This window comes from Lycium barbarum, chromosome 3 (genome assembly GCF_019175385.1).
Source record: "Lycium barbarum isolate Lr01 chromosome 3, ASM1917538v2, whole genome shotgun sequence".
Classification (NCBI taxonomy): Eukaryota; Viridiplantae; Streptophyta; class Magnoliopsida; order Solanales; family Solanaceae; genus Lycium; species Lycium barbarum.
In genome coordinates this window covers 63,186,137-63,212,407 of record NC_083339.1, presented here as the reverse complement: position 1 = coordinate 63,212,407, position 26,271 = coordinate 63,186,137, and the positions used below count along the sequence as shown (strand labels likewise).

The 26,271-nt window shown below is 38.1% G+C and overlaps 1 protein-coding gene across 2 annotated transcripts; it reads left to right on the top strand.

Annotated features, from left to right (window-relative positions):
• Positions 1–17,110: 17,110 nt before the first annotated feature.
• LOC132631431 (auxilin-related protein 2) lies at positions 17,111–25,545 on the top strand. 2 transcript variants are annotated; one of them, XM_060347005.1, is made up of 9 exons: positions 17,111–17,941; positions 19,194–20,847; positions 20,993–21,131; positions 21,229–21,326; positions 21,473–21,538; positions 23,803–23,892; positions 24,378–24,554; positions 24,989–25,073; positions 25,180–25,545. In XM_060347005.1, the coding sequence occupies exons 1-8, from the start codon at positions 17,412–17,414 to the stop codon at positions 25,025–25,027; spliced, it is 2,793 nt and encodes a 930-aa protein (XP_060202988.1). In that variant the 5' UTR covers positions 17,111–17,411; the 3' UTR covers positions 25,028–25,073; positions 25,180–25,545. The 2 variants fall into 2 exon arrangements, with proteins under 2 accessions (XP_060202988.1, XP_060202989.1); XM_060347006.1 differs by lacking the exon at positions 17,111–17,941 and adding an exon at positions 18,096–18,469 and having other exon boundaries at positions 24,989–25,545.
• Positions 25,546–26,271: the final 726 nt, after the last annotated feature.

Below are 26,271 nucleotides of genomic sequence, written 5' to 3'. Positions count from 1 at the left end.
ATCCATACCCATAATCACATCGAAATCTAATATTTCCAGCTCAATTAAATCAGCTTTGGTCTGGCGATTGCATATCACAAGTACACAATTTTTATACACTTGTCTAGTTATCACAGGATCACCAACCGGAGTAGATACATCAAAAGGTTTGATTGGCTCAAGTTTCACACCAATAAGACCAGCAACATACGGAGTAATATAGGAGAAAGTAGAACCTGCATCTATCAATGCATACACATCATGGGAAAATACAGATAATGTACCTGTAACTACACCCGGGGAGGACTCAAGATCCTGTCGTCCGGCTAAAGCATACACACGGGGCTGAGTGGCACCTGAAGTAGATGCTCCCCCTCTGCCTCTACCTCGACCTGCTGACATCTAAGAAATCTGCCCTACCGGGTGCACTGAAGAGGAACCCGCTGCTGATCCTGTGGGCTGAACCCCACCTCTACCATACTTCGAGGGACAATCTCGCATCAAATGCCCAGTCTGTCAACAAATATAACAAGCATCTGTGCCCTGGCGACATGGCCCCGAGTGTAATTTTCTGCACTGGCTACATTGTGGAACTGGTGGTCTCCTCTGACTGTAATCACTCCCAAACTGGGAATCCGAAGCTCTCGAACTCTGACCCTGTCCCGAAGGAAAGGAGCGATCAAATATCCTATCTGCAAATCGTGGAGGCGCACTAGTCACCTACTGGCCTGAATGTCGGGAATAAGTCTGCCTCGATCCCCCTCTATAATCGCTACCTGCCCCCATAGATCTGGCCCTCTTTCTTTACCTTCTATCAATGTCGCGATCACCCCTTTGCGGGTGTCGTTGTCCTTCTAAGTTCTGAGCATGGGCTTGTATTCGGGAAATATCCATCCCTTCTTGTAACGAAGCCTTCAAACAATCCTTGAACAAATGTGGCCCCAAGCCACTCACAAATCAATGCACTCTATCTCCCATGTCGGCCACCATAGTCGGGGCATATCTAGCCAAGGCATTAAATTGAAGGCTATATTCCCGGGCACTTATGTTTTCTTGTTTCAAATTTAAAAATCTATCCGCTCTAGCTCGACGGACCTCGAGTGGAAAATAATGGCAGATGAAGGCATTCACAAATTCTTGCCAAACGGGAGGAGGCGCATTTCTTTTCTTGATGCTAGCCAATTATTATACCACATTACCGCCACATCTCGGAGTCTATAAGATGCCAACTCTAAAGATTCAGTTTCAGAGGCATGAATAATCCTCAATGTTCTCAGCATCTCATCAATAAAGCCTTGCGGGTCTTCATCCGACTTTGACCCGAAAAAATCCGGAGGATTTAAACTCATAAAATCACGAGCTCTGGTACTAGCTGCCCGTTCATTGCCCCGAAGCGACCGGTGGAGGAACTGGAGCTGAAGCTACTCCTTGTTCTTCTATATTGGGCGGGGTGGAAGAAGTATTAGATGGGGCCTCATTATGTGACTCGCCCTCTTCTACATTCATTGGCGGCTCTCTTTCCACCCGCCTTTTCATCATAGTCTTACCCTTCTGGGCAGCTGTAGCTTTTCCATTTTGCGGCATTTCTGAAATCATAACACACTATTAAGAGGGGAAAATCTTATAACATAGCTCTATCGCACGATCTCTTAAGATGAAAGATGGTCATTTTTCCTAAATGCCCTGTAGCCTCTTGTTTATTAGTGTGGTGCGCAACACACCATAAATAAGACCCTACTAGACACGGCTCGTAGACACTTCCTAGGACTGAACTGCTCTGATACCACTTTTGTCACGACCCGACTAGGGGCCGCGACGGGTACACGGGGCTAACCACCCAGCACCACTCATTTCCTTACTCATCATAGTTATTATACACTTCTTTACCATTTATATACTCATAATCATAAGAAAACCGTTTTTCATTTGAAAACATAAATGATTTTAAATACATAAGCCCTTCGGCTATCAAAATAATAATATATATATATATGTATACACAATCATAGCATCGTGAGACCATACTACCCACACATGCATATCTACGAGCCTCTACTAGAGTACTAGACAAATGGACGGGACAAGACCCCGTCGTGCCCAAAATACACATATACATATATACACACAAAAGAATGAACCAAGTAGCACCTCCGGAACAATGGAGTGCTCTCTAGTCAGCTGACAGCTTCAACAGGTCTGGATCAAGCTCACCTCCCTATCTACCTGTGGGCATGAATACATCGTCCAAAGAAAACGGACGTCAGTACGAACATTGTACTGAGTATGTAAGACAAGAATGAAATAAACATAATAGAAGAATCATGAGCCATAAGAGGAAGGTATAACCTGCATGATTGTCATAAGTGAATGCATTTCATACATATATCGTATATTTATATATTCATAATACATATGTCATCACAGCGCATATATCATCACATCATAATCCACATCGTTAACCCGCGTCCGGGTAACCATCATATGTCGCCCACTAGTGGTGTCATGTCCGGCCCTCTAGGCACGGTGGAATCATAAGTATCCCGCATTAGCGGTGACATGTCCGGCCATCTAGGCACGGTGTAATCATAAGCAGCCCGCATTAGCGGTGACATGTCCGGCCATCTAGGCACGGTGTAATCACATCGTCATATAACGATCGTAATTCAAAATTTTCATACATAGCATAGGCATACTATAAACTTACATCATTATACATTTATCATTAAGAACATACACTAGAATTTGTTGGAAACTATGGCTATGTCGGGGTGACATAAGGTCGTAAACCCCCGATTATATTATGGAGTAATCATCAACATCATTTCTCACCTTGAAGGAACTAATAATTAAGGTGAGTGTACGCAAAGAGAAGCATCGATGAAACCATACTTAGAATCATTAACGTTTATGGACATCTTATATTACACTAAGATTCCTCATACGTATATTCATCATCATCATTATCATGCTCGTACCGTATTTCCTTTCTTAATCATGTGCGTATGTAGCTTTATATATTCATGGACTCATAGTCTCCGTCGTATAAGATGATCATTGAAAATTAGGAAGATTCGTGCCTTAGAAGGAAAGGATTGGTCTTACATACCTTCTTCGTTTAACTAATCTATCGCTTGCTTGCTTTCCTTCAATGCCCACGTTTCTACTTTCAAGAGAAGTCGCATGAACATTAGCTAATCAATTACTTAAACGTGCTTACTAAAGCTAAAGAAAATCGAGCAGCATTTCCTTTGTTTATACTACTTTTCCCCTTCTCTATATCAACTCCCAAACATTCATAACAACATCCATAATATCGCAAACAATAATCATCATTCACCCATATTATCCACATTTCATAATTTCACTCCCATTTCTCCATAATCATGGTCATAATTTATTATTGCATTTTCTCGCATGTAATACTTATTCCATGTTCTAAATGTCATTCATAATACACTTACAATCACAACATTTCAATATTCATGATTCACCCCAAATTACTACTCAACCATGACACTATTCACTCATTCATGACCCATTTCCTATATCTTCTACAATCCATGTGTTTCAACTTTCAAATACTTTAAATAACATGTAAATACCATGAATCTTACCTTAGATGGTGTAGGAATAAGCTTTGGGTGAAAATACTTCACTTGAGCAAAACCCTAGTTTCACTTTCCATGGAATTTCTTGACTTGGATGAACTTTGATGAGTTTCTCACACTTAGTTTTGTTGATTTGATGAAGTTGATCATCAATTTCTCATGAATTTGTGTATATTGAGTGTGTGGAATTTTCTAGAGAAGTCTTGAGTTGTGGGGAATGAAAAATGAAAATGGAATAAATGAACTTGGGTCTCTTATTTAAAACTTAAAATCTGTCCCGACGTCATTATACGGACACTTATACGGTCCGTATAAGTGACCGTAAAACTGCTCCAGTGACCATCCCATTCTGTCTCACTTTGACGGTACATTATACGGGTCGTATAATTTTATGCGGTCCGTATAAGTGACTGTGAAATCAACCCCTCAACAACTTCATTTTGTACAATTCTAGTCCATTATACGGGCCGTATAACATTATACGGTCCGTTTAATCGATCGTATAACTCATCTTTTCATTGATCTTTTTCTTATCAATTCGTTTGATCTCCAATCCATAAGGAACCTTCTTAACACTTGTTTATCACCTCGTTAACAATCTAAGGGACGTTATAACTCTTCTCCAAAGCACCATTTAGTTATCATTAACTCGTTACTCGTAATTCCCTTCTGATACACATCGTATGCCTTGCCTTCTCTCGGCAAACTTTCTTCTCTTATCTCAATTGCCTTTGAAATCGTAATTAGGATCCTCAAATGCTATTTCTTACTTATCGAAACAACGTATACGTCGTGCCTTTTGCTAGTCTATTCACTGTACGTTAATGGGGAATTTTCCGAGGTGTAACACTAATTAACAACTAAATAAGGTCAATTACTAGTGTTAATTAGCTTGGAAGATCAAGGAAGGATGAACAAATACCTAATGAAACTTAGAACTGAAAATGAAGTGAAACCGGGTTGAAGAACAAACTTGCAATGCAATTTCAGGTAAATGCACCCATTTCTAAGGATCGTGGATTTGCATATGTGTTGATAATGGCATGTAATATGACCCTGAAAATGGCCGTTGCGGGACCACAAACGGAAGCTTAAAATGCGTTTGAGGAGTGCACTTTACGGTCCGTATTTTGTGACCGTAAATCAGCAATAGTAGACAAGTTTTTAGGGTCAATTTGATGGTCAAGATTGACGGACCGTCTTTGATCTATGGTCCGTAAAATGGGACCGTACAAGCAGAAGCATAAAATGCATTTGAGGAGTGCACTTTACAGTCCGTATTTTGTGACCATAAAACTATAACAATATACACAATTTCAGGATGCAATTTTACGAACAAGATTGATGATCCGTATATTTATACGGTCTGTTAATTGGGACAATATTTCAGCATCAATGGTGACGTATTGTACGTTGTGCCTCAAACTTTGGTTGGATTTTCCGACTTTTTCTTGACTTGTTGGACCCACACAACCCAGAATTTACCCTTTGGGGTTGAAAAACACCTTTTCTGAACTTTGATTGGAAATTTGGGATCAAATACAACTTTTGGTCACCTTCTTCCTTATGAAGATATGAAGATTGCTCAAGAATACAAGGACATTCAAATTTCTAGGTACCTCAATTTCAACTCAATTTGCTCCCAATTTTCGAATTTAGCTTTCCCTCCACCTAGAGACCAAAGCCCACTCCAAATTAGAACCAATTGACCTTCAACTCACGAGACCCATTTGCTTGTTCTTCAAGTTCTTCAAAACTCCAAAACCCAACAATGGTGATTTGTCCAAAACACCTCCAAATGCTCCGAAATTTTAGATCTAGCTAGATTTGATATCAATGAACTCAAATATAACTTCAATTTCGCACAAATCCAATCACAACAGAATTTTTCAATTTTTTTTTGGGAATTTTTCAGATTTTTTGGGGATTTTCAAAATAAGATGAACCTAGGATTAAGAATTGTAGGAACAATCCTTTAGCCTAAGCTCTGATACCAAATGATAAAGATCGGTTTGGGGAAAACACCAAATCAATCACAAAAATGCAGAATTAAAGGATAATAAGAAATTGAGATGAGAATTGAAGAAAGGGGGGGGGGGGGGGGGGTGAGAAATAGAGGATAAAAGCTAGACCCTAATGATAATGAATCTATAGACAAACCTAAGTATATGAAACCTAGACCCTTCCAATTAGATTCAATCAATAGAACCTAAGCTATTTGAAATCAAGGCAAGAGATATTCAAATGAAATCCACAAATGAACAACTCTTCATGAAATCAATGGAAATGAGGTTCAAAACCAATAATGGAATCCACTATTAACTTTCCTAAATCCTAAAGCTATTAAGCCAAACAAAGTATCACTCATTTCAATACATAATTCATCCAATCTACCTAATCAAATGAAAGACAAGCCATATATACAAGCTAAGCATAGAAGACTAATAGGCAATTACAATGCTAGCCTTAATGAAGTAAGGACCTTGTTTGGCTAGTTTTCTTAGTGTAGTCTTCAATTCAAGGATTGGCCTTCAATGGCCAAACACGTCCCTCCTTGCATAGATGACCCTCTAATTAACCTTGCATGCATGGCCTTCTTGCAAGCCTAACCCTCCTTGTGCAAAGTAGCCACTTGCACAAAATAGCCTTTTGCGCAAATAGCCCTCCAAGCTATCTTCCAAGTCTTGCAAGCAAGGACCTCGAGCTCTAAATCTCCCAATCAAGCAATCTCCCAAACCTTGTAGGATTCCACCTCAATGAAGTTTGTAGAGACTCTAGTTTCAGTAATTAGAAGAGTCAGGAGAAGGACAGGTATGAATAAAGATTCTTTTCCTTTTACTTACCTAGGTTGTCCTGTCTTATATGGTAGGAGAAAATCTATATACTTTGAGGAACTTCTTTGTAAGGTGAAAAAAAGAGTGATGTCTTGGCAAAACAGGTTTTTATCTTTTGGTGGGAGATACATTCTGATCTCTCATATGTTGCAAACAATGCATGTCTATTTGCTATCTGCCATGAACCCTTTAAAGGGAGTCATAAAACAGCTGCATAGTATTTTTGCTAAGTTCTTTTGGAGTAATACTTCAGGGGTGAAATGTAAACACTGGGTGGGTTTTAGATCTTTACTTGACATTTCCAAGGATTTATTTGCTAAACTCTTGTGGAATCTGAGAACTTATCCTTCATTATGGGGTGCTTACATAGTCAACAAGTACTGTAAGAAGCTTCATCCAACAATTGATCTAGCTAAGGGTGCCTCTAGTGTATGGAAGAAGATGGTAGACATTAGAGAGGAAGTTGAGCACAATATCTGGTGGCAGATTAAGGCTGAAAACTCTAGTTTCTGGTTTGACAAATGGACCAATCTTGGTACTTTGTATTTTGTTGTGGAAGATTATGCTAGAGAGGAGGAAATTGAAGTGAAGAATTTCATTGAAGATAGGCAGTGGAGTTAAACTAAACTTATAGTGGTATTGCCAGAAGACATTGTTGAACACATTGTTCAGAATATCAAACCATATCTCCAGCAAGTGGATAATGATGTAGCTTGGTGGATGAACACTAATAATGGCAAGTTTACACTGAAAAGTGCTTGGGATCAGCTCAGATAAAGGAATCAGGAAGAAGTTCAGTTCAGTTTTATCTGGATAAAGAAATTTCCCATTAAAATATGTTTCTTTCTATGTAGACGGTGGAAAGGCAGGATATCCACTGATGATAACCTCTAGAGATTGAGAATTCAATTGTCTCAAGGTGTTGGTGTTGTGAAGATCACCAAGTGAAAACTATGTCACACCTATTTCTAACATCTCCGAAAGCTTTTCAGCTTTGAAGAAAATTTGCTTCTTGTGCAGGTATGAACATAGAAGGCTTGCAGCTGCATCAACTTATTAAAAGATGGTGGACTATGGAGCTTCCTACAAAGCTCAAATCAGTATATGCAGTTGTTCCAGCAATTATTGTATGGGAGATATGGAAATAGAGGAACTCAATCCAGTATGGTGGCAACAGAACAACCAACAAGATGGTATTTCAGGTGCAAAGAACAATCCTGCAGTTTGTCAAAGTGTTGTACCCTTGGATATCAGCAATACCAACAGAATGGCCTGCTATAATTCATATGCTTAGTCAATAAACCAATACTGCACTATTGTTTGGTTAAATGGAATATGCCAGGCCAAGGGATACTCAAATGTAATATAGATAGGGCTAGTCAAGGAAATCCAGGGAGCAGCTCATATGTTTTTTGCCTTAGAAATGATAGAGGTGATTTAGTGTATGCACAGGCACAACAGCTGGGAATAACTACCAATATGATACAAGAAACAAGAGCAATATATGAAGCTGTGAAATGCAGTCAAGCACAGCATGTACAGACATTCATTTTAGAGACAAATTCTTTAGTACTGAAGAACATATTAAATGGTGTTTGGAAAGTACCATGGGAACTGATAGAGTATATAGAGGAAATAAAGAGGGCAATGCAATAGATACATATACAAGTGGTACATATTTTCAGAGAAGGCAATAAAATGGTTGATTACTTAGCCAATCTAGCTTTCCTGACAGATCAGATGCAGCAGTTCAACTCTTTTGCAGAATTGCCAGTTGAGGGAAGAATAATTCTGAATATGGATAAGCTTCAAATTTGTTATATCATAATCAGGACAAGGAAGATTCAGCAAAGCAAATGAAGATCAGATAGGAAACTTCATGGAGAATTATCTCTACTTATTTCTAGGTTTACTGATAGTTCAGTATAGGCTAGATCAAAGTCTAGATTAGCCTTTTTCTTATTTTTTGTTTTTTGAGATGGAACTCTGTTTATATTTTCTGCATTTTGATCAATAAAAAGCCCATAATTTTGATTAAAAAAAATGGGTTTTCAAAACAAGACTTAACCTATCTTGATTCTTGGTGGCAACATTCCAAAATATATTCAAAGCATGAAAACTAGAAGGATCTTGATGATATTTGGAGAGTAACTTATGTGGATTGAGATCTTTAATGGAGGGATTAGGACTTACGAGAAGAACAAGTAGAGAGTGTGGTGAAAGAAATGGTCTTTTTTTCTTTGAGGTAGAAAGCTAGTACCATTTTTATCAAATGGGTCTAACTAATGGGATTCAAGGTCCAATAAATATGACAAGTCTAAATTTATTTATTTTTTCAAACAAAAACTAAAATTTTAAACTCAAAAAAAATAATAAAAAGTATTTACTACAAGAGCAAGATTATTTAAATGCCAATAATTACTCACCTCCAACTCTTGTTCCTTGTCATTGTCCACAAAATACTAAGGATGGGACCTATTCGACATAGTAGAAGTCCAAGCAACGCTATCTCCCCGATGAATGCATTTTCCGGCATGCTCTCTGTCAAAATACCTTGCAGCGCCTTCTCCAGAATATACTACCATTAATGGAACTGATGGTCCGTTAAGAAGTGCAAAATACGCCTTGAAGCAGTAAGCAAGCCATCTATACAAATAATGAATGGGAAATGAGTCTTTGATATGCTCAAGTTCTGAAGACTTGGAAATCTTGTTTAAACCATTATAAATTCTCAACAAGACTGGGACTGCAAGACTAATTACTCATTTATTTTCCATCATGCTTCTAAAAGTCCCTGGTCGAATGAAGTCACCATCTTTAGAGGGAAATACAAAGTTGCACAACCAACATCATAAGAAGGCTATTAAATACGTATCATCCCTTTGTTCATGATCTACTCCAAGTTTAGAAAACATTACTTCATCTCCACTTGACCACTCGGCTGGTCCAGGTATGGCTCCAATTGGATTATATGTCGATTTCAATCGAGCAGACTTTTTCTCCTTCCGTGGTGGAGCACGCTCGTACCTCAAAGCTCTTTTGCACCAAAAATTTATCCACTTGCTCAAGGGCACCCTTGGATTATGAATCTCCCCTTCTTGAAGATGTTGAAAGGCTATAAATAAGTACTCTCATATTCGAGGAATGAACCTTTCATTCTTCTTATTGGTATATGTAAGCTCCTTAGCTTCGGGCACTACTTCTTCATATGGGGAACCACCGATAGGTAAACCTCTAATGACATGTAAATCCCAGAGGGATATTGATAGCTCTCCAACTGATGTAAGCAATGTATTTGTCGTTCGACACCCGGCTTCAAAGAATACTTGCAATATGGTTGAATTACGACTCTAGGTAAATAGCTTCATATATTCTCGTTGTCTTCAAAGTTTGTTGGCTTCTGCCAAGTACGTCTTCAGCTAATTCCCAATATCTTGTTGTATGATGATATTCACGGTCAATTTCCATGGCTCTGAATCCCTAATGTACCTTTCCTTAAAGTATTCGGCATCCTAAACAAGAAATGGTGCTCGCAGTGTTCAACTTGCGATGGTTAGGATTCTGAAGGGACCACATTTTTTATGATCAATTAGAATCTTGGTTGTGTTCTGAAGTCCAATTTAGCATATGGAGAGAATTTCTCAAAGATGACCACGAGCTAGCATACAACCAACCAGTGGATTATGAGTCAGCAACTTGGTTAAGATCTCGCCATTTTCAGCTTCGATTATGAGATACTTGTTTTTGGAAGATGGAAACGTATAATCTCTGAAATGAACCATCTCTTCAAACTGCATGAATAAAAGAATTTTGGTTATCACAAGGTTGAAGTTGATAGAATGTATGTACACGGAACTTGTCAGTCTTAAGGTGTTGGAGGCAATGTTAATCTGTCGCACCCCTAAGCTGATTGTTTTGTAAATGTATTATTAAAAGGAGCTCAAGTTGTTAGTCTCAAAGTGTCAAAGATAATGTTAATCTCTCGCACTCTAAGTTGATTGCTTCTTGGATACGTCATCAAAAGGATCTTTACTTGTCAGTCTCAAAGTTTCAGAGATAATGTTAATCTCTCGCACTCTAAGCTGATTTCTTCATAGATACGTCATCAAAAGGATCTTTACTAGTCAGTCTCAAGATGTAGGAGACAATGTTATTCTCTCACACCCTAAGCTAATGGTTTCATGGATATATCAATAAAAGGGTTCCACTCATCAGTCTTAAAATGTCGGAGGTAATATTATTCTCTCGCACCTTAAGCCGATTACCTTATGAATATATCAATAAAAGGATACTGCATGTCAGTCTTAGATGTCGGAGAAAATATTATGCTCTCGCACCTTAAGCTGATCTCTCATGAACTTTATGTGTTGGACATACAAAAAAAAAGTGGGAAGAAGAAAGACACAAAAGAAAAACACAGAAAACGAAAAGGAGAAATTATACCCACCGTGAATTAAGAATGCTGAATGTCAAAATAATGGAGAACATGCTCCTATTTATAGATGGCAATGACGGTGATTTTACTTCTAATCCAATGATGTTTCGAATATGGAGTCCCTGAACGTTTGAATGAGTTACACCTCGAAAATTTTCACGTCATTTGCATAGTAAGTAAACTAACGTAAGCTCGGAGAGGTCATGGAACCCTTATAAGGTTAAGGAATACTCTTAACAAGTGTCTAAAGGTTCCGAGATCAAGCGAATTGAAGAAATTAAGTTTGTTAAAATTTTGAAAAAACTTGGCAGAATTTTGGACAGGAAATTTTGGTCCAACTTTAGAGTCATATCTCCAAGAATATGAGGAGTTATGGAACGCATAACCTATGTAAATTGAAGTTCAGAGAGTCTTCTTTCTTCCTTCCTTCTTTCAAAAAAAAAAAGTCTTCTTTCCAATGCAATTGATGGATCTCAAATCCGAGACGTACAATGGAAGATACGGCATGTACAAAATTGTATGATTCCTCTGTGCAATTCGACGATTGCAATTCGATGGACCCTCGAATAACGACGGTACCGTCGATGCTGTCGTCGAGTTGAGGCGGTGGAAACTTCTCTTTTGCTATAAATAAGAAAGGCCGCGACCTTGGGGCTCACTTTCACCAAAAATCAGATCTTCTAGACCCTTCAAGCTCTCTCGCAACCATCCCTACTCATCCGTAAACATCCCAAACTATTTTAAGAAAGGATCAACCTTCAAATCCTCAACTAGTTCATGAAAAGTAATTGTTCTTGCTTCTACTTGATGTTGTGGTGAGTTTGGTCTTAAAGCAAGTTGTGTGAATTGAAGTTCTTCAAGTATAAGATTTGCAAGCTCAGAAGGTAGACTTTGAGTGGCTAAGTAAGCAGCAAGGTATGTAAGGATGTCCCTCTCTTTCTTTCTTATGGCATGATCTTATTGATACACACCCATTCACATGATATCTATAACGTCCCTATTACTAGAAATACTACAAGCCTATGGATCTTGATGTTCTTACGATATTATTGGTGTTGGTCTCATCTTATGATTTTTGTTCCTTCAAGGTGAGATATGTGGAAATCGGAGGTATAACGATCTTACGCCACTCTGATGAATTCAGAAATGTGTCCTCAAGGAATGTTTTGTAAGACATGAATAGTATGCTAGTTATAAGATCCCTAATGAAGTATTTAATGCTAGAAGATAGGCTTATGATGCAGCCACGAATTCACTAAGGTTTAGTTAATCGGGAAGAAGTCTTAATGGCCCAGTAATGTGCTTACAAGTCTTATGTGATCATGTAGGCATTAACAGATAAGTGATGACCATGAGAAGTGCATAGAGATTACTCATAGAGGTCTGGTTATGATGTTGATTATATTTACCACCGTGCTACGGCCAGTCAGGCAGTTACCACTGATCAGTTGGGCAGATAGCACCAGGATGATAAGTAGGTCAGAGACACGGTATTTTATATAGATGTAGTTAAGCACATGAGAGTATAGAAAGGCACACATGCATTCATATTTGGATCAGGTTGCATGTTCCGCAACACATGCATTCATATTTGGATCGGGTTGCACATTCTGCAACATATGCATTCATATTTGGATCGGGTTGCACGTTCCCCAACACATGCATTCATATTTGGATCGGGTTGCACGTTCCCCAACACATGCATTCATATTTGGATCGAGTTGCACGTTTCGCAATACATGCATTCATATTTGGATCGGGTTGCACATTCCACAACACATGCATTAATATTTGGATCAGGTTGCACGCCGCATCATATGTTCGGATAATGTTATGTCAATAGGCTAACCAGGGCCATGGTAGGGTATATAGACATAGTGGAGATTGCAAAATTTAGAAGAGGTATATATATATATATATATATATATATATATATATATATATATGTATGCTAGATTTACATCAGTAGTTCATAAGTGCCAAGTTGATTCTTATCCTCCTTCTTCGCAATATATGTCTATTATGTTACATTTTTACCTTACATACTCGGTACAATGTTCTTACTGACGTCCTTTTGTTTGTGAACGCTGCATTCATGCCCGCAGTTATAGATAGACGAGACGAGGACCCTCCACAGTAGGCTGTCTCCAGGTACCAGTTTCGATTGGTGAGCTCCACTTCTTCCAGGAGCATTGCCGAGTCAGGGATTGTATATGCATTTTTGTGTTATGGGTATGTCGGGGGCCCTGTCCCGACTTATATACTTTGGTCATGTTCTTAGAGGCTTTGCAGACAGCTTCTGTGTACAATCTAGTTATATATATATGCGTATTTTGGGAATGATATTTACAGAGATATATGTTGACCTTGTGGGCAGATGCTTAGTTTTGTATGACATTATACTCCTAGGTCGGCCTCGTTGGCCTTGCTTGTCTTTCGGGACATAGATGATGTGAGTTACAATTTGATTTGCTCGGCCCTAACCAGGTCCCGGGTTCCAATCACGCCTCACCTAGGCTGGGGCGTGACAGAATGACTATATCCTAGTCCAATCAAAAAACCCAAGACTGCAAACATGTGAAAACAATGGGTCTTTCAATTTGAGTAAAAAAGGGATACATGTGACCCACCTAATTGCATGAATTTTTTTGGTCCTTGGAAAAGAAGTAATATCTAATCCATAATAAAGATTATGGTATAAGAAGTGAATTACGTGAGTAGAAGATTTCTTTTCACAAAAAGAAAAAAAAAATGAAAACAAAATCTACTACTCAAAATAAATGCTCCGCGAGTATCGGCCCAAAAAAAAAAATGCTTTAGCAAGTCACTGGAGAATTATTTGCAATTGTACAAAAAGTGGAAATGCTACACAATTGAACCCAAATACAATTGTTTACACAGTGGTATTCTAAGTTGTCAATTTGATACTCCACTCGTACTTCAAAACTAGTCTCCGAGAAATCTAATGAGTTCATACTCCGATAAGTCTTGAAGTAGGGGCATTTGTGAATAATGATATTTTATTAAATTTAAATTCACAAGATATTTGGATTGTCTTAAATTCAAGATATATTAATCCAAATAAATATTATGGGATAATATAATTGAATTAATTATTTAAATCCAATAAACATGGATTTGATTAATGATCCAATATTGTTGGGCTAGTCCATTAATTTGGGCTATAAATAATGAACCCACTTTTCGAAGCCCAAGATGTCATCTTCCTATATGCCCAAATAGGTGTCACGTGTCAGATGATGTGGCACGCCAAGTCAAATGAAAGAGCCAATAGGATCATGCCACATGTCAAAATGGCACAACATGCCTAGTCAAATCAAAGGCCAATGAAAATGTGTCACGTGTACAAGTGACATGTTCCGACCAATTAAATATCATCATGTCAGCTTCAATTTGATTGGTCGAAAGGAGTTCTTCCTTATCCCAACTCCTCCATCCTACAACTATAAATAAGAGTTTCATAATTCAGAAAAGGAACTAGAAAAATTCTAACAAGAATCTAGAGAAAGCTCGTGAATCAAACGCCGCAAATTTCTCTATAAGCCAAAAGGATTCAAGCACTCAAGTATTTCTCTAGAAGTTCTAGAGATCAAGACGAAGATCAAGATTCAAGCCCTTGAATTCAAGTACAAGTTCAAGACCACCAGATTCAAAATCAAGCTCAAAAGTCCTTTTCTTTTCACCAAAGTAACATAACTATGTTTTCTAAGAGAAAAATCATAGAACTTTCACTCTACTAACACAAAAGACACAATTCTTGGAAAACCCAACCTCTGATGAGTGATAATCTTTTTTACTATACCTTTTAACCTTTTTATTTTTAATCTAATAAATACAATCCAATTAAAAGAGAATCGACCTAACCAATTTTTAGACCTTCTGATGAGGATAATCCACTAATTTCTGATCACCTTCAAATGTATCCAAATAGCATATCCTACACGTCTTTTAACATTACCGTCCAAATTCTCCCCCAATTTTGCATTCCCATTTTCAAAATTTTCATCCAAGCTGATAGTGATTACTGTTTCTAGAGCTCTTTTATTCTGAGTATCTTTCTCATTATCTATACCTCTTTTTTTTCTTTATTTCCCCTTAGAATCTCATGCAAAATACTCCAAGAAAACATCTCTAATTAATCAATTAATTAAGAGAATCAACAATAACAACCACAACATACCCTGTAGTGTCTGGGGAGGATGGTGTGTATGCAGACTCAATGTTTGAAGAGGCGGGGGCGCAATGCGAGGCGTTTTAAGCAGTATCTGGGGAGGCGTAAGCCCTGAAACTCGGGGCGTAAGTCTCATGTATCTTCAATTTTATAAATTATTACTAAGAAAATAAGCAAAAGTAAAAAAAAAAAAATATTAAAATTTTACAAAACTAAATCACCAATAATTTAGAAAAAATAATTATAATTATTATTTGAGAAAGGCAACAACACAAAAAATGATAATAGCCAAGACAATCTTTAAAATGAAATCATCATCCACTTCATCATCCATGTCAACATCTACTAGTCCTTCCCACACAACTAATATGCATTGGTTTTTGTTTATATATTTGAAAGAAGGAGAATGGTAAAAGGTGTAAGAGCAATGACAAAAAATGGATAAGTTGTCTCAAGATTAGAAACATAGTGCTATGGTATCTCTATCCTATTAAATTCAGGCATAATCAGCTAAAAAAACTATTTATGCCAGTGTTATTTTATATGAGAGTTGCTTTCTTTATTTATATGTTTTGGGAAAAATCACTACAACATGATAACATAAAACATAAGTATCATTACACAATAATAAAAAACATGATGTATAGCAAAAATACTTTTAAGACAACAAAAATCAAATTTAACGTCCGGGGAGTAAGCTTTTATGCCCAGGGCTTGCATCCTAAATTTTAGAATGTACCCCCTATAGATCTACACCTTTCATTCATGCTCGGAGCATTTTTGATACGCTCCGCTCGAGACTCGCCCCAAAAGCGCCTTTAGAAACACTGCACAGACCTTACTCCTACCAGCTGATGGTAGAGAGACTCTTTCAGATAACCCTTGGCTCAAGTAAAGCATTACAAAGCATGTCGAAAATAATGGACAAAAGAATAATAGTAACAGCAAATAATACGACAACCGAAGCAAAAGAAACAATATTTTATAATAAAAATAGAAGAACAAGATAATAGAAGAGTAATAATAATAATAATATTGAGTAGAAAAACTAGATTATCACCTCTCCTCAATACTTCTTCGGTCTACCTTTAACTCTCCTCATACTCACCATAGTCCGGGGCAGATCTACAATAGCGGGTGTGAGTTCTCGGGAATCCACATCCGCTAATGTCGGTCCTATTATTATATTGAAAAATTATAGTCAAGTATAAGTATTTTGAGTTTGGAATCCACAACTAAATGGCTAATGGTTCAATGGCAAAGAAAGGGACACTTGAAGGGGATTTTGTCCAGATGTATACGCGATTGATTCCCGTTGGAATCATTTTTTTAATTCAAATTTGCTTCTTCTTTTTTTTTCCAGCAAAAGAGTAACCCACGTTTTTTTTTTTTTTTGCTTTTTTTTTTTTCTTTTCAGAATGATGTGATTTACTTGTGGGACTACATTAGGTATCTTGTTGTTATAATTTTTTTTTTTAGAACTCACAACCTTAAAATCCTAGATCCGCCTCTGACCATAATCATCCTCTCACACCTCTTCAGTGAGACATTTGTGCATCACCTCATCACATATCCTAACTATCTCAGATTGACTTCCCTCACCTTGTGCCATAGTGGAGCTATATTGAGCCCGTTTGGATTGGCTTATAAGTTGCTTATAAGCTATTTTCAGCTTTTTTGAGTATTTAACTGGCCAGCTTATAAGCCATTTTGTGCTAAAATAAGCCCAAAAAAATAATTTAGCCCGTTTGGCTTAGTTTATCTAAAGCAGCTTATAAGCTGTGTTTTCAGCTTATAAGGCAAAATAAATAAATTGGGCTACACCAACTTATTTTTTTTTTAGTTATAAGCTGTTTTAAATAAGCTAAGTCAAACGGGCTTATAAGCAGTTTTTTTTAAGCCCATCCAAACAGGCTCATTGTCGTTCACACATACTGTTCATACACTACATTCACCACTGTAACGCATTGATTTTATTATTTTATTACTTTGAATAGAAGGCAACTTCATGCTTTTTACCTCAGTTTGGAAGGCAACATAGATAAATGAACAAAATCACCAGAGAAAAAGTAGGAAGTAAAGATTTGGGGGAGAATATAAATTTTAGGAAAGAAGAAAGCTGTTTGCAGTAAAAAGAAGCCAATCAATTCAAACAATAAAACAAAAGAAAGAAATGAAAGAGGAGAGAGAGGCGAAAAAGAAAGAAAACCACACGGCGGAGGTGGAGGAAGAGCAAGAGCCATAGCATAGCAAGAAGAAAGACCACTCCTCCCCTTCAAACCCTAACTCTCAACGTTCATCTAAGATTGACCGTATTGCCCTTGCTCTTCATTCCAATTTTGGGCCAGATCTGAATAGTACCAATGGATGACCTGGATGTGTTAGCTCGAGACTTGGGTTTTCGACCTGCTGGAAAATCCGCACCTATGAGATCCGACGGTGGAGATCGCCGCTCCGTCCGATCAACATCTTTTGATGATCCTGATAGTATGTTATTCAACGACGTATTTGGTGGCCCACCTAAGTACACCAGTACTAGTAGTGCCAATAAGTCTGCTTCCATGAATGATTTCAATTACGATTCTATTTTCAGAGATTCCAAGAGCAATAATGATGACAATATCAAGACGTCGTCATTGCCTGTGTATGACAAGCCAGTATACGACGAGGATATATTCGATGGATTACCCGGAGTAAAGAGCAAATCAGTATCTTCATCATCCACACTGAGATTTGAAGACGACGTTTTTGCTTCAATGACTTCCCCGCCTCAGGATAATAAGAGCCATTTTGACCATCTGTTGGGGAATTTGGGCGGGACTGAACCAAAGAGCAGTGGTTTCGATGATTTATTAGCTGGCTTTGCTAGTGCCAGTCCTGCCACCACTAGCAGGTATTTTGAGCCCCTTCCCTATCTGATTGTATAATTTCACCTATTTTTGGTGTGATTACAAATTAATAACAAGAAAGGGAGCCTTGGTGTGACTACTAAAGTTGCTGCCATGTGACAAAGAGGTCACGGGTTCAAGCCGTGGAAAGAACCCGTGGAAACAACCTCTTGTAGAAATATAGGGGTAAGGCTACGTACAATAGACCCTTGTGGTCCGCCCTTCCCCGGACCCCGTGCATAGCGGGAGCTTGGTGCACCTGGCTGGCCTTTTAGAAATTAATAACAAATGTGACCTGGCTGTTGAACCAAGTTTTGTATTTAAGTGGAGAAGGATAGAGGGGGAATGCAGGTCATTAACAAAAAACAGAATTTCATTGAGTTCCTAAAAGCATTTGCAAGCACCTCTTATGAAAATCTTACTTGGCTGGAGTTCAGTGAATCACAATTTGATTATTTGCTGGTATCGCAAATAATTGCTGGATATCATAGAATTGGAAAGCTCTATGAGTTCCTTTATGGATTGACGTGGAGGTGAACTTAGTACACTCCTCAGAGTTATTAAATGTATTGCTGAATTACTAGAGCTATTATATGGTATTAGCAATGTGTTCCTTCTGGATTAAAACGTAACTCTATTTGAGAAATTGTTTCTGGTAATGATTTGCTATCTGCATATAAGTTCTACCTAATTTAGGCGATGCAGCTAAGACTTTGCATAGATAAACATGTGTTAGGGAGTATTGATTATGTAATGATTATTGTGTGTTAACTGCTTATTTATTATGATTGGCAGTTCGAAAACGGTTCTGTATCTTATGTACTTAATGGCCCCTTTGTTTTTGGGGGTTTGGAGAGGGTTTCGGGGTTGAAGGCCGAATGCTCTTTCTTACTTCTGTACAGTCATACAAAATGGTAAAAATTAGGGTACTGCTCAAGATGGAGAACGTGATTAGGTCATCTGCTTTCTCTGGTGGACATGCATACCACTTTTAAAGGGTGTAAATACTGCTTTAGAGGCTAACATGTTAAGCTTGTCGCACTTTATATGAAGAATTGGTTGGCCATATGAAATTTTTGAATCATTCTCACTTTAAGAGTGTATTTGGCATGTGGAGAACATTTTAATATTTGCATATCATTTTCTAATTAGATTCAACGATTAGATTAAATCATATGTACTCCAAATGCAGGAAATATATTGCTTTAACTCTGTGTATGAATTCGGGTTCTGATAAAAGCAGTGCTTTTAATACAGGTCATTCAGAGAGTCAACTCAACCCTCCAAACCAGCTGGAGATTTAAATAAAAACTCTAGTGTGCTGGATGACCCTTTTGTAGTGTTAGAGTCGACCTCGGTGCCAGCAAATTCTTCTCCCGGGGAGTTTTCAGATCCACTGGAAGAGATTGGTAAGCTTGGTAAATCTGGAACTGTGAAAACTGCTGCTTCATCAGTTAGTGGAGGGGTGTTTGATGATCTAGATCCACTTAGTGGTTTTAATAAGCCTGCTCGTCCGCTTTCTCCTGAGGAGAAGACTGGAGGGAAGGACAGGAGCCCGTCAAAGACAGGACCAGGAAGGAGTGATGCACATAACTCTACCTCAAGAGAAAATATTGGGACAACGTCATTTAGATATTCTGAAAGCCACTCACAGGAAAAAGTGCCTGGGGATAGTTTTCAGGAGTCTTCTCATTTTGACATGCCTTCAGAAGATCCTCTGGGATCTTTTGGTGAAGTTCCTCCTCCTCCATATGCAGATAACGATCTTCACGAAACAAACTTCCAAGTGGATACATCCCCAAGATCAGAAGAACAAGTGCAGGCTTCTGATGATATATGGCTTACTGTATCAGAGATTCCACTTTTTACACAGCCTACAAGTGCTCCACCTCCATCACGACCACCGCCTCCGATACCACGGCGCAGTTCAAAGTCAGAGGCAAGTTTCTACGCTTCAAATGCAAGAAGAAAGGGTGAGGGGTACTCCTCTTCCCCTAGTCACAACCAATACTCTCAGAGTCCTAAGCCTGTTCGTCCGGCAGTTAAAAGCCCCCCAGTTTCACAGTTGGATGAACTTGAGGATTTTGCCAGGGGTTGGTCTAAGAGTAGTACTGATGAAAGTGCCGATGCTCTTTCTGGAGAAGAGATGAATACAAACTCTGCAGCTGCTGCATCAGCAGCTGCAATGAAGGAGGCTATGGATAGAGCCGAGGCCAAATTTAGACATGCTAAGGAAGTCCGAGAAAGAGAATATGCAAAGACTGCTAAGAGTAAGGAAGCTGTACATCTGGAAAGGGATGAACAAGCGATAAATGAAGAGCATGAAAGAGAGTTTCGAGAAAACCAGGAGAGACTAGAAAATGAGAGGCAACAGCGTGAGAAGGAAGAGGAAGAAAGAGCACAAAGGAAGCTTGAGAGAGAAAGGGAGAGAGCCAGGGAGCTTGAAAAAGGAAGGGCTAGGCAAGCGGTAGAAAGGGCTACTAGGGAAGCACGTGAAAGAGCAGCAGCTGGAGCACGTGACAGAGCTGCTGCTGAAACTCGTTTAAAAGCAGAAAGAGCTGCTGTGGAGAAGGCTGCTGCTGAAGCTAGAGGACGGGCTGAAAAGGCTGCAGTTCAGAGAGCACAAGCAGAAGCTCGTGAAAGAGCTGCAGCAGAAGCTAAAGAAAGAGCTGAAAAGGCAGCTGCAGAGGCAAGGGAAAAAGAAGCGCGTGAAAAAGCTTCTGCTGCAAAGGCTGAGGCTGAGGCACGAAGGCGAGCAGAACGAGCAGCTGTAGAAAGGGCTGCTGCAGAGGCTCGAGAAAGGGCAGCTGCTGCTACAAGGGTGAACCAACAAAGGAACGATAATGATCTTGAATCCTTTTTTAGTATGGGTAGAGCCAGTAGCGCACCAAAGACGAGAACAAGTACTCCTGTGAGTAGCAAACACCATTAAGATATAACCTATTGCTCTTGCAACAGTACTGTTCCATTATTGTTTTAATTTCTGTTTATAAGTAATGATAAATCTTTGTCGTTCATTCTTGCTGACCTTTTACTTTGTTCACTGCCGTTTTCAGGACAACATATTTGATTCGCAGTTCCAGAATAAGGCAGGATCTGAAGGGCCAAAATCAACAGCTGGTGTAGCCTCCTCCAACATGAGGAAAGCATCTTCCACTACTAGTTTCGTGGATGATCTTTCATCTATTTTTGGAGGTACTTCCTCTTGTGTCTTCACGCTCTAACATTATGTATCTAATTTGGTTTTTAAGTTGTTCTCGTGGCTTTACTGTGTACTGTTCAACTTCACCAGCTTCTGCATCATCCGGAGACTTCCAAGATGTTGAAGGGGAAACTGAAGAAAGAAGAAAAGCAAGACTAGAACGCCATCAACGTACTCAGGAGCGTGCGGTATGCATCCTATCAAATGATATCTTTCCTTCTAGTCTCGGATATTCAGCAGTACAATTTTCTGTTTACAGTGTTTAGCATGTAGTCTATTACTGATTAACAATAGGTTCAATGTATTCATTCATAGTTGATATGTATGTGCTCAGGCTAAAGCTTTAGCTGAGAAGAATCAGCGTGACCTTCAAGTGCAGAGGGAGCAGGAAGAAAGACATGTAAGTTCTGTTTTGATAAATAACTTGCAAAATCAATAATTAGGAATTTAGTTGCTGCTGATATGCTCGCTCTGCCTCTCATAGCAGTTTTATCAAAGGCAAAAAGTGTAAAATGCACTGAGGATGGGACTTCAAGCCCAAAACACTAATGAAAAATACATGCTTTAATGAAGAAAGGCACAGATGAAGAAAAAATGAAATATATATGTGTAGTTGAAGAATAATTACTATAAGCAGACAATTATTTGAATAAAGTAATTGAAGAAGTTACAACTAGATGAAATATCTATTGTTTAGTGTTGCTCTCTTCAAGACAGAACCCACTGAGCAATGAGGCAAAGAACTTATCGCCTAGGTGCCTACTAAAGCACTGCCCAAGCAAGGCAATGCGGTTAGTATGTTTTGCACCTAATCTCAGGCTTTAAATGCTTCTCGAGCCTCTGACTACATCGTCACATAGTTGTCAGTATCTTTATGAAAGTGATACATATCTTGCAATAGGTTTCAATGCTAGCTTTCTATTTCAGTATCTTATAACTCTAGCCTTTTAGTGTAAATCGGACTCTCATGGTAGTATGCATATGAATCTCCTGTTATGTTTGATATGGATTGGGAAAATAAAAATTCAGATAGTGAATTTTGAACCCCCATCTTTTCTTGCTGTGTTTTGATGATCTTTGTTCAGGGCTTAAGTGCACTTTAATCGAACCTTTAACAACACCGTCGACAAAATGAATGTAGTGGAAATGCGAACTTCTATATGGATATAAAATTGGACAAGATTAAAAAACATTTGATAGATGGTGCAGGTAGCACACAAAGGATAAATGCAAGAAGCTCGCATGAGATGATTTCTGATGTCCTATCACTTATGTGACAATATGATGATTGAATATGGAAAGATAAAAAATGGGTGATGAGGTGAACCTAAAATCACATGATGAGTAGTTGTTTTTAAGGACTTATAATCTCTCTTAACCTATGAAGACTAGCTAAGAACAGAACATAATATGGAAGCAAATAATTTATGTAGGTGGGTATTAAGTCTTAGTTGCTATGCTTACATTAGGTATGGTGTTCGTTAGGAGTCTTTTTCTTCAAGTTAAAGACTGGGCATTTGTGTAAGGATAAGTCTGAGATTCAAGGAATTTTTAGTTTTAGAGAACTCCAGAGAGCTTGTTCTAGGGTCACGCATCTTTTTTGTTTTTTGATGGGTCTATTTCCTTAGCCTCTCAAAAAAAGTTTTTTCCAATTGACTCATTTTGCAATATTCTTTTGGGGCATAGGATACTACAACCTTTCTTGTTCCGTTTACCCGCCAATTGACAATCAAATTAGTTTACCTTGCTAATGTCATATGTTAGACACCAGCTTCAAAGCCTCTATAGAATATACGAACATGTAAGTTGACTAAACAACTAAGCTAGTATCCGTAACCAAATGTAAAACCTATTATCGCAAATCCTAGTCAATGCAGGCATTAAAGTCAGCAACTCACTGTCTGTAGAGTTTCGTTGCCGCATGAAACACACTCATGTATTGCCTTAACATATTACTCCCTCCGTCCCAAAAAGATTGTCTTGGTTTGACTTGGCACGCAGGAAATGAGGGAATATCTACAATACCTGGATTTAATCAGATACAATTTGAAGGATTTTGTAGGTTCATTGATCAAGGTTTGACGGAAGAACTTTCTAAGTTTCCAAAAATGGAAGATACAGATCAAGAAATGGAATTTCCATAAGAAATAAAGGAAGACTTTTGAAATGTGTGGTCCAAAACAAGTCTTACATATTTGTGTGACGGTAAATCATCTCATAAAGTTAAATTGTTTCTAAATATAGAAATGTGCCAATCTTCTGTTCAAAAAAAAAAATATATATAGAAATGTGCCAATCTTTTTGGGACAAACTAATAAGGTAAGTAAGACGATCTTTTTGCGATGTAGGGAGTATTTTTTTTTCGTTTGTGATGAAAGGGACTGAATAGAGGAAGAATCAACACAAACACTTCATGTAGCTAGTCAACTAATTTGGAGTGAGTTTAGTTGATTGATTGTGGTAACATACGAAATCGAAGTAGCCACATTTGTATATTGAGTACAACAGTGTTTAGTTTGAAGTGCTGAATTTTTTATTGGTCGTTCATGGTTTAACTCGCATTGCTATAGATGAGCTTGCTTTCTCTTCTTTCGTTTTAAGTTATATTTGTGTCTTCATGCTTTGCTTCATTCCTTAATCTTATCGGTTTACTAATTGTTGCAGAGGATTTCTGAAACATTAGATTTTGAGATCAGGCGATGGGCTGCTGGAAAAGAGGGAAATCTGCGTGCACTTCTATCGACTTTGCAATATGTGCGTTCGGTTTTTCCAAACCTAATCTGTCAATTTTCTGTTTAAAATAATCCTTTCCCAATAAAACCCCTGCCACCTGAAGGAATACTGGCGTTTCTTCTAAAACAGAAATTCTAGGAGCCAAAAGTAAGCACACAAACAGCTCAGTCTGAGTCTGTATATTTTCCTGCTGTTTTCGAGGAGATAGGTACCCTATGCCCTCCCACTTTGAACTCTACGTGTAAAAAAAGGTAAATGAATCTTCCAGCTTCAAAACTGGAAATATATAAGCAAAAGAGACCACAGTTTCAAATCTCCCGGAAGTCATAATTTTTTTTTAATCTAGGCTTGCTTAGGTTATGATCTAGTTCTTGACTATCTTATACTTCCTCAAACATTTGAACTTTCTGCGCTTCCTAATAATAATGTCATGTTGCTCAAAGTCACTTTTCAATTTTTTTTTTTTTCCTAATGATGTGAGATTCTCTCTTTTTATCTTTCATCAGGTGCTTTGGCCTGAATGTGGTTGGCAGCCTGTGTCTTTGACAGATTTGATTACAGGCGCCTCTGTCAAAAAAGTATATAGAAAAGCAACCCTTTGTATTCATCCTGATAAGGTGCAGCAAAAAGGTGCCAACCTTCAACAAAAATATATTGCCGAGAAGGTTTTTGACCTACTTAAGGTATTTATCTGTAATCAATGCATCTTAACCCCATGTGTCACAAATTGTTCTCTTTTGTGTTTTCCTTGGGTAACACATGTACTAGGTCCCCAGCAACTGTCATGATTTAACATCATTGTAAAGCAGAGGTAGAAAACTACTCCTTTCTAAGGCATGAAGAGTCTATTGTTCTATTGTTGCTGTAGGCTGGGCGGACCTAATGAGAGTCCATATTTTTGGGGGGTTGTTATTATCCATATATTCTGACTCCTCACTTCTTTCTCTAATCTATTGATTTTTAAGTGGGCAGGGTTTCTGCATCCTTTTACCTGAATTGCATAGCTTGTGTTATTGCCTTTACTTTTGCAAAAATTATCACATATATCCTTTTCTGCCGGTGTTATTTTTCTGACTGCTTTACTCTCTTCAACTCGTTCTTGAATTATAATTTTCAGGAAGGGTGGAACAAATTTAATTCTGAGGAACTCTTCTAGAATGCTGCATTTGGTTAGCTTAGCTCCCTTGTGGGCTTTTTCAGAGGTGGGTAAATATTCCTAAAGCAATCTCGTCTTTGCTATGCCTCTGATATCCGGCATTCCCCAGCATGAGGTGTTTGGTTGATATCTAAAGATGGTCTTTCTAGCAGTGATGATGAAGAAAATTTTCACGGTGTTGCTGTAAATTGATGTCAATGCCAGAGACTTGTGGGTAACTGGTTGGTGTAGAGTAGCATTATTTCCAATCATGTTGTGATTGTATATTGCATTTGGTCACGCTCTGCATGTGATCATTTGTCTTCTATATTCTTTTTTGGTTTCTTTCCTGTTATGCTGCATTTGTTTGTGCTAGAAGAGATGTCAGTGTTGTTAGCTATAATATGCAACATGGAAGGAGTGTCATACAAGATGTAAAATCATATGTAATTTACCATTCATTTATTTGAAAATTTTGTTCTACGTGAGAACAAAATCTCTCTTCATTTATGGATTTTATAACAGATCCTTTGATGTCAGGATGATTGCTTTTGTGGGTGCTAAAATATGATGCTCAAATCAAAACTCGTATGCTTCGTTTCAAATTTTCTCAGATAGGACTGAAATGGTTGTCTTTAGCATATCTGCTTTTAATGATCCATTTTTATTCCAGTGTAATTTTTTGGCATTTCATACACAAAAGTAGCAAGCGGGATCCAAAAGTAACACCTCGAAGTAAACTTGAGTAGTGCGAAGTTTAAATTCCATCAAAACCTTCCGTAATTGCAGGCTTTATCGCTCCCAAACGTAGAGAATGACAACTGAGAAAATGCATGAGATTGAACCAAAAAATAATAGTCCTTTGTCAGTTTAGTTAGTGTCTCGAAAAATATTGTTCCTTTGGTTGGCGTTTGCCAAAAGCAAGAAATGGAGCCACTGTGATAACAATGGCGGATCTACATATTAAATTTGGGTGCTTGAGCACCCATTGAGCTGGACACGGATACGTAGAATTTAGGTAGAAAACTCAAGAAAATGTATAAAAAGAGTGAACAAGCACCCAATAAATGAAATGTCTATCGGGTGCTTTGCTGAAGAAAGGGTGCTAAAGGGTTTATGAATTTACGGAGGCGAGGGTTGACTTCTCTCCAAACAATGGAGAGTTTAACCGGTCAAACTAATCCTTCTTCCTTATATTATTATTATTATTATTATTATTATTATCAAGGTAAGGTACTCATGTTCTTTCTTTTGCCCAATTAGGT